Here is a 9229-nt window from a genome sequence, read left to right as displayed (position 1 = left end):
TGAAATTTTAAATGATATCAATTTTTCTGATCAATCATAAATAGCAAATTTTTACACATAGGAAAGGATGTATATTTTTATACCATAAGTACCATAATTATAATTATTATGTTACTTATGTTTATACTTGAATGACTATGATGAAACGATCATGTTCGAATTTACCCCCGGCATGAGTAGGGGGAGGAATCTGAAGCATTTAATCTCTTGGTTTATGAGAGTATCTCACAATTAAACCCCCAATTCAGATATTGTAGGTAGGTTATTTCGAGAAAATTAAAGAAATATGGTGTACAAATAGCGAGAAAACCCAATAATTATTTCCGGAAATCTAGAAATCCAAAGAAATATCGGAAATATTTGAGAAATACCGGAAATATTTGATAAATATCGGAAATATTTGATAAATATCGGAAATATTTGATAAATATCGGAAATATTTGAGAAATACCAGAAATAATTGAGAAATACTGGAAATATTTGAGAAATATCGGAAATATTTGATAAATATCGGAAATATTTGAGAAATACCGGAAATAATTGAGAAATACTGGAAATATTTGATAAATATCGGAAATATTTGAGAAATATCGAAAATATTTTAGAAATACCGGAAATAATTGAGAAATACTGGAAATATTTGAGAAATATCGGAAATATTTGATAAATATCGGAAATATTTGATAAATATCGGAAATATTTGAGAAATACCGGAAATAATTGAGAAATACTGGAAATATTTGATAAATATCGGAAATATTTGATAAATATCGGAAATATTTGAGAAATACCGGAAATATTTGAGAAATACTGGAAATATTTGAGAAATACCGGAAATAATTGAGAAATATCGGAAATATTTGAGAAATACCGGAAATAATTGAGAATACCGGAAATATTTGATAATAATCGGAAATATTTGATAAATATCGGAAATATTTGAGAAATACCGGAAATAATTGAGAAATACCGGAAATATTTGATAAATATCGGAAATATTTGATAAATATCGGAAATATTTGAGAAATACCGAAAATAATTGAGAAATACCGGAAATGTTTGATAAATATCGGAAATATTTGATAAATATCGGAAATATTTGATAAATATCGGAAATATTTGATAAATACCGGAAATATTTGATAAATATCGGAAATATTTGATAAATATCGGAAATATTTGATAAATATCGGAAATATTTGAGAAATACCGGAAATAATTGAGAAATACCGGAAATATTTGATAAATATCGGAAATATTTGATAAATATCGGAAATATTTGAGAAATACCGGAAATATTTGGACATCAGAAATCTGCGGTGTACAATTTTTTCCAAGCGGGTATCCCCTCGGGTTATTTTACATTTACTTTTAGTTATAGTGTTAAATTCAAAATAACTCTGCTTCGATTAAAGATGGTGGATATGAACAAACAAAAAAATAAATAAATAAATAAAAAAGTGGATTTTTAAACCCAAAATGTCCGCTGTCTTTTTATACTTATATCATAAGTAAAATAACAACAACGAATAATTTTATTTCGAGAAAATTAAAGAAATATGGTGTACAAATAGCGAGAAAACCCAATAATTATTTCCGGAAATCTAGAAATCCAAAGAAATATCGGAAATATTTGAGAAATACCGGAAATATTTGATAAATATCGGAAATATTTGAGAAATACCGGAAATAATTGAGAAATACTGGAAATATTTGAGAAATATCGGAAATCTTAATGTAAAATTTAATAAAAGTTCTGCTACTAGGCCTACATGGAGGTCAAAAAATAAAATAAAATTTATTATTTGAGAAATATCGGAAATATTTGAGAAATACTGGAAATATTTGAGAAATATCGGAAATATTAAAATTATCGGAAACATCGGAAATATTTGAGAAATACCGGAAATATTTGAGAAATATCGGAAATATTTGAGAAATACCGGAAATAATTCAGAAATACTGGAAATATTTGAGAAATATCGGAAATATTTGATAAATATCGGAAATATTTGAGAAATACCGGAAATAATTGAGAAATACTGGAAATATTTGATAAATATCGGAAATATTTGATAAATATCGGAAATATTTGATAAATATCGGAAATATTTGATAAATATCGGAAATATTTGATAAATATCGGAAATATTTGATAAATATCGGAAATATTTGATAAATATCGGAAATATTTGATAAATATCGGAAATATTTGAGAAATACCGGAAATAATTCAGAAATACCGGAAATATTTGATAAATACCGGAAATATTTGATAAATACCGGAAATAATTGAGAAATATCGGAAATATTTGATAAATATCGGAAATAATTGAGAAATACCGGAAATAATTGGGAAATACCGGAAATATTTGATAAATATCGGAAATATTTGATAAATATCGGAAATACTTGATAAATATCGGAAATATTTGAGAAATACCGGAAATAATTGAGAAATACCGGAAATATTTGATAAATATCGGAAATATTTGATAAATATCGGAAATATTTGATAAATATCGGAAATATTTGATAAATATCGGAAATATTTGATAAATATCGGAAATATTTGAGAAATACCGGAAATAATTGAGAAATACCGGAAATATTTGATAAATATTGGAAATATTTGATAAATATCGGAAATATTTGATAAATATCGGAAATATTTGATAAATACCGGAAATATTTGATAAATATCGGAAATATTTGATAAATATCGGAAATATTTGATAAATATCGGAAATATTTGAGAAATACCGGAAATAATTGAGAAATACCGGAAATATTTGATAAATATCGGAAATATTTGATAAATATCGGATATATTTGAGAAATACCGGAAATATTTGGACATCAGAAATCTGCGGTGTACAATTTTTTCCAAGCGGGTATCCCCTCGGGTTATTTTACATGTACTTTTAGTTATAGTGTTAAATTCAAAATAACTCTGCTTCGATTAAAGATGGTGGATATGAACAAACAAAAAAATAAATAAATAAAGAAGTGGATTTTTAAACCCAAAATGTCCGCTGTCTTTTTATACTTATATCATAAGTAAAATAACAACAACGAATAAGGTTATTTCGAGAAAATTAAAGAAATATGGTGTACAAATAGCGAGAAAACCCAATAATTATTTCCGGAAATCTAGAAATCCAAAGAAATATCGGAAATATTTGAGAAATACCGGAAATAATTGAGAAATACCGGAAATATTTGATAAATATCGGAAATATTTGATAAATATCGGAAATACTTGATAAATATCGGAAATATTTGAGAAATACCGGAAATAATTGAGAAATACCGGAAATATTTGATAAATATCGGAAATATTTGATAAATATCGGAAATATTTGATAAATATCGGAAATATTTGATAAATATCGGAAATATTTGAGAAATACCGGAAATAATTGAGAAATACCGGAAATATTTGATAAATATCGGAAATATTTGATAAATATCGGAAATATTTGATAAATATCGGAAATATTTGATAAATACCGGAAATATTTGATAAATATCGGAAATATTTGATAAATATCGGAAATATTTGATAAATATCGGAAATATTTGATAAATATCGGAAATATTTGAGAAATACCGGAAATAATTGAGAAATACCGGAAATATTTGATAAATATCGGAAATATTTGATAAATATCGGATATTTTTGAGAAATACCGGAAATATTTGGACATCAGAAATCTGCGGTGTACAATTTTTTCCAAGCGGGTATCCCCTCGGGTTATTTTACATGTACTTTTAGTTATAGTGTTAAATTCAAAATAACTCTGCTTCGATTAAAGATGGTGGATATGAACAAACAAAAAAATAAATAAATAAAGAAGTGGATTTTTAAACCCAAAATGTCCGCTGTCTTTTTATACTTATATCATAAGTAAAATAACAACAACGAATAAGGTTATTTCGAGAAAATTAAAGAAATATGGTGTACAAATAGCGAGAAAACCCAATAATTATTTCCGGAAATCTAGAAATCCAAAGAAATATCGGAAATATTTGAGAAATACCGGAAATATTTGATAAATATCGGAAATATTTGAGAAATACCGGAAATAATTCAGAAATACTGGAAATATTTGAGAAATATCGGAAATATTTGAGAAATACCGGAAATAATTGAGAAATACTGGAAATATTTGATAAATATCGGAAATATTTGATAAATATCGGAAATATTTGATAAATATCGGAAATATCTGAGAAATACCGGAAATAATTGAGAAATACCGGAAATATTTGATAAATATCGGAAATATTTGATAAATATCGGAAATATTTGAGAAATACCGGAAATAATTGAGAAATACTGGAAATATTTGAGAAATATCGGAAATCTTATTGTAAAATTTAATAAAAGTACTGCTACTAGGCCTACATGGAGGTCAAAAAATAAAATAAAATTTATTATTTGAGAAATATCGGAAATATTTGAGAAATACTGGAAATATTTGAGAAATATCGGAAATATTAAAATTATCGGAAACATCGGAAATATTTGAGAAATACCGGAAATATCGGAAATGTTTGAGAAATACCGGAAATAATTGAGAAATACTGGAAATATTTGAGTAATATCGGAAATATTTGAGAAATACTGGAAATATTTGAGAAATATCGGAAATATTTGAGAAATACTGGAAATATTTGAGAAATACCGGAAATAATTGAGAAATACTGGAAATATTTTAGAAATACCGGAGATAATTGAGAAATACTGGAAATGTTTGAGAAATACCGGAAATAATTGAGAAATACTGGAAATATTTGAGAAATATCGGAAATATTTGAGAAATACCGGAAATATTTGGACATCAGAAATCTGCGGTGTACAATTTTTTCCAAGCGGGTACCCCCTCGGGTTATTTTACATGTACTTTTAGTTATAGTGTTAAATTCAAAATAACTCTGCTTCGATTAAAGATGGTGGATATGAACAAACAAAAAAATAAATAAATAAAAAAGTGGATTTTTAAACCCAAAATGTCCGCTGTCTTTTTATACTTATATCATAAGTAAAATAACAAAAACGAATTATTCCAATGCTAATCGTACTTGGTAGAAGCATGTTTCGTCCCGGGCGCATTTAGACATTAGGGGGCTCTGTGATGAAAACTAAATCTGTATTTCGAAACCACTTAGAAAATCAGTTCATTTCTTGAATCATTTTTGCTAATTGCCATACTTAAGATGATTATGTTACTTATGCACAAGCATATACAGTAAACGGTTGGACATTTGCTAAAATAGCATACAAAATTGTGTAAAAACCCAAAGTCCCAGACTTTACATGGAAAATACTTTAAAAACAATCTAGGATTTTAAAAAACTCCAAAATTCCCAACGGCTTAAAATTCAGATATTTCTGTTTTTGGTTTTGCCCATAGTATACCTATGTTTTATCACAATCAGAAGTATCAGTTTCCTCATATGATTTTTTTCTATAGAGAAATAATTTCCCTCAAAATGCCGGCTTATGGAGTAAGCCTATTCTTATGAAAAATTGCACCAAAAGCATATAACATATCTCTTAGATATAATGATGTTCTTTCGGAATATGAACGTTCATCCCAAAATTTTGATTGGAATTTTTACATTTTACATTATTACGCGGTGTAATACACGTGGTAAATTTGCGTGTACGCATCACGCCAATTGAAACTGCCTCGAATATTTGTAGGTACATTTTTCATTTTAATGGCCTAGGTTGAGTAAATTATTTACTTCTGATTGCACTTATTCGTTGTTCTTGAGGAGGTTTTTTTCTGCAGGGCGTCGCTGACATTCAGAAATATTAACTACTTGCTATTTGAAAATTTACACGTTTTGTGAATTGTTTGCTGCCCAAAAATGTCTTTTGGTTAACGTAATTTGAGACTAATTGTCCCAGTTTCTACATTCATAAATTAAACTTAGTTCTCACCGTTTTTTAAACTTAAATTTGGCACCTTCCTGAAATTCAAAAGCTTGTTCTGGTTTTTTTTTTAATTCAAATTTCGCGCCTTTTTTAAATAATAATGAAAGTTTCACCATAGATGGCGCGAGAAAAGTTCCATCAAATCTTCGAAAAGTACGTTTCGTGATTGGGGAAAATACGTTCCAGAAATCACCTGGAAGCAGCGTTGCCAGACGTACCATAATTATTGTACAAAACAATAATTTTAGCTCAAAATTTTGGTCGTACCATAATTTTAGGCTTGTACAATATTGTACGCGTATTTACAATAATTTTAAAGTTGTGTACCATCATTTCAATAATTTAAGCTTAAGATGTTTTTTCCAGTCTCGTCAGTTTTTTATTTGGTTATGGCTGATCGGAGAACTTCGGCTTTGACCGTAAGCCCGGGCACGGCCCACTGCGCATGCGCTCGCGTTCTCTCGCCCCATAGCGGCCCGCTCAATCAGCCCAAAATAGAGAATGCCATTTGTGGCCGCTACGTAGGCTGGAGCGCTATAATCTGACCCCTCTTTAACATTGAATCCTACGGAGATAGGTTGTTTTTTGATTTATTATGAAAAAGATTAAGAATTAATAGGCATTTTCAAGGAAATGAAAGGTAAATCAACTCTTTTTATACGTTTTAATCATTTTTCAAAATTTTTACGTTTGTTTTTCCCGCCGAAAATAATATTTTAAAATCACCAGATGTCAGATGCTCTCGCTACTGAGTCGGCTGTTACAGGTGACAACACGTCGATGAAAAAGACTGCTTGGATAATCACAATTAACGCTTGTAGCTAAGCCAATATTTTAATAACTGGGAAATGGAAAGTAAGTTATTATTTAAATATTTACAATCCATAATATGGAGAAGTTTAAACAAAGTTATTATTTATCTGTTTCCAGGAATGACTGCCGTAAATGTTGTATTGGACGTTTCACATTTGGAGAAACTTTATCGTTTGAGGCTTAAAACTAAGTTCTTTAAGTTTCTCATAACAAGCTGAAATTTAACCGTGTTATATTATCAACTAAAGGTGGAATTATTTTGTCACAGATAAATTTGCAGAAGTTGAAGCAGAGTGTCATTGCAATCACACTGTAAAAGAGGACATTTAGAAAGCTTCGGCAAATTGTTACAAATTCCAGGAGTTTCTCGTAAATATGGAATCGCTCCCTCTATGAAGGTCAAAACAATTGAGATAATCAAACAAACTTCTGCTTTGGATATTTTAAACCACCTCTGTCTGATAGTTAAATTAAATCAAGGAGCGGAGAGTAGTAAATCCCAATTCGAAAATTTGATTCGTTTAATCAATAAATCTAATGATTTTAAGAGGCAAGAAAATGACTAAACATTATTTACATTTTTGAGGGACTACTAATTTTTAATGTCAGGTCAGTATATCCCACCCCCAAGGGTCTAGAGACGCCAGTGCATTTATAACCAAATTGTTTACAGGTTCTTTGAAAATGTCAAGCCCCACAATTGTCTGTTAAAGATGAATTCTGTACCTTTATCTGTGTCACTAAAGTGTAAACTGCAAACTACACTTGATGCTGATGTGTCATTTATTTTGTAATTATCACGTGATGTGATATGATTTTCAGCCATCTTTCTCACAGAATTTCATCACTTTTTTAGATTTTCAATAAGGAACGCAAAAGCATTTTAATCTAGTTAAGTAAGGGTAACTAAATTGTTGAATAAAAATTATTTAATTTCTAATTACCTGTAAACCGTATTATTACGTTTCAATAGTTTGTATAATCTAGTGAATCCATTGACTTATTGATAAATGAAATTCGAAACCATATAAATATGTTGGAACTTATTCTTAAAAGGGTTTCAAACAATGTAAATCTTAGAACATGTTTATAATAAAAATGAACAAATTACACCTAAATAAACATTTTATTTTCTATAGAAGATAATGAAAATTATATAGTTATATCAGAAATTCATGTATTTCTGGTTATATGTATGGAAAAATGGCTACAAGACAAGGTAAAAGTTGTAAATAAAACTAACTAGGGTTAACTTTCTTGCTAAACAATTTGAAAAAAACTGAATTATAACCTAATTTTTTAAGTTATAAATGGAAATATAACTTTCAATTACAAAATAAAAATGAAAAAAATTAGCTTTAAGAATATTTAGGTACTTTTTAGCAGCACGTACTCATCAGTTGTTGAGTTTCCCACCATAGAGTATGATGTTAAATCGGTTGTAAAAAGACGCGTTTTTAGGGTTGGGATGAAGCGCTCCCGGCGGACGACGAAGACACTAATCGCTAAACTTTTGATTCGCGCCAATACATGGATTTGAAATTCTTTGAGCGGGCCGCTATGGGGCGAGAGAACGCGAGCGCATGCGCAGTGGGCCGTGGCCCGGGCCTCGCCCATTGACTATGGTCACATGTTCACTTTCCAAAGAATCCTTATTTCCCACCCTGGTCTCAGTTCCCTTGTTCAGTGCGCCAAATCCTATCGTCGTTTGTTTATCATTGTGTTTGGAGTTCTTTCAGATATACATTATATTTTTCAAATAACTGTGATAATAGAAGTGTTTTTAAAAAACCTTGTCCTATTTTTGAATAATACAAAAGTGATAACAAAATGTACCTTCTAGAACTGACATAAGATGTAGAGATATTTCATTCTAAGACTCGCATTCCTATTTTAAAAATTTATATTTGTAATTTTTTAAATATGTGCAATAAATTTTGCAATACTTATACTTTAGCCTTATTTACACTAGTTAATTTTTGCGGCTAACGCTTAAATTGGCCGTGTGAGAATTGCAATAATTTATCCCAAGAATCAATAATTTTTAAGCAAGAATACAATAATATCATTTTTCAAGTCTGGCAACGCTGCCCGGAAGTTCAGGAACGCCACTGACTAGAAAAGTTACAACTTATCACCATTGCCCCTCACCTAGCCCTCACCACATTGGTTAAAGCCCTACTGTTCGGTTTTATGATAATGCGATTAGTAAAGATAAACAATTAATCTGAAAAAAAAAATGGATTCCGACGTTCAAAGAGATGGTCGTTTATTAGACACCGTGGATGTCAAATGGAGGGAAGACATTCTACCGTACGAGGATATTTCAGTACCTATCATGGAACTACCAGATCCGGAACCCGATAATGGAAATCCTCAAGAAACTTTGAAAGAGCAAGAAATGAAATGGAATGATCTAGCCCTGGGATGTATTCATGAATCCACACCGAGTAACAATAACTAATC

General features: G+C 29.6%; 1 protein-coding gene and 1 long non-coding RNA gene across 2 annotated transcripts; both read left to right on the top strand.

Annotated features, from left to right (window-relative positions):
- The first annotated feature begins 6724 nt into the window (after positions 1-6724).
- LOC149922154 (uncharacterized) lies at positions 6725-7708 on the top strand. Its single transcript, XR_016477392.1, has 3 exons — positions 6725-6805; positions 6881-7553; positions 7620-7708. It is a non-coding gene; the product is annotated as an uncharacterized LOC149922154 (long non-coding RNA).
- A 1173-nt stretch (positions 7709-8881) lies between these two features.
- On the top strand, positions 8882-9227 carry LOC149922153 (anaphase-promoting complex subunit 13). The gene has a single exon (XM_090163387.1). The coding sequence runs from the start codon at positions 9003-9005 to the stop codon at positions 9225-9227; it is 225 nt and encodes a 74-aa protein (XP_090019513.1). The 5' UTR covers positions 8882-9002.
- Positions 9228-9229: the final 2 nt, after the last annotated feature.

Source organism: Leiobunum rupestre, chromosome 11 (genome assembly GCF_980474605.1).
Source record: "Leiobunum rupestre chromosome 11, qqLeiRupe1.1.hap1, whole genome shotgun sequence".
In the NCBI taxonomy this organism is placed as follows: domain Eukaryota; kingdom Metazoa; phylum Arthropoda; class Arachnida; order Opiliones; family Sclerosomatidae; genus Leiobunum; species Leiobunum rupestre.
The sequence above is the reverse complement of the archived record's forward strand: the minus strand, read 5'-3'. Positions and strand labels throughout refer to the sequence as shown.

Coding starts and splice junctions, on each gene's coding strand:
- LOC149922153 (XM_090163387.1), top strand. CDS start 9,003: ATGGATTCCGACGTTCAAAGAGATGGTCGTTTATTAGACACCGTGGAT.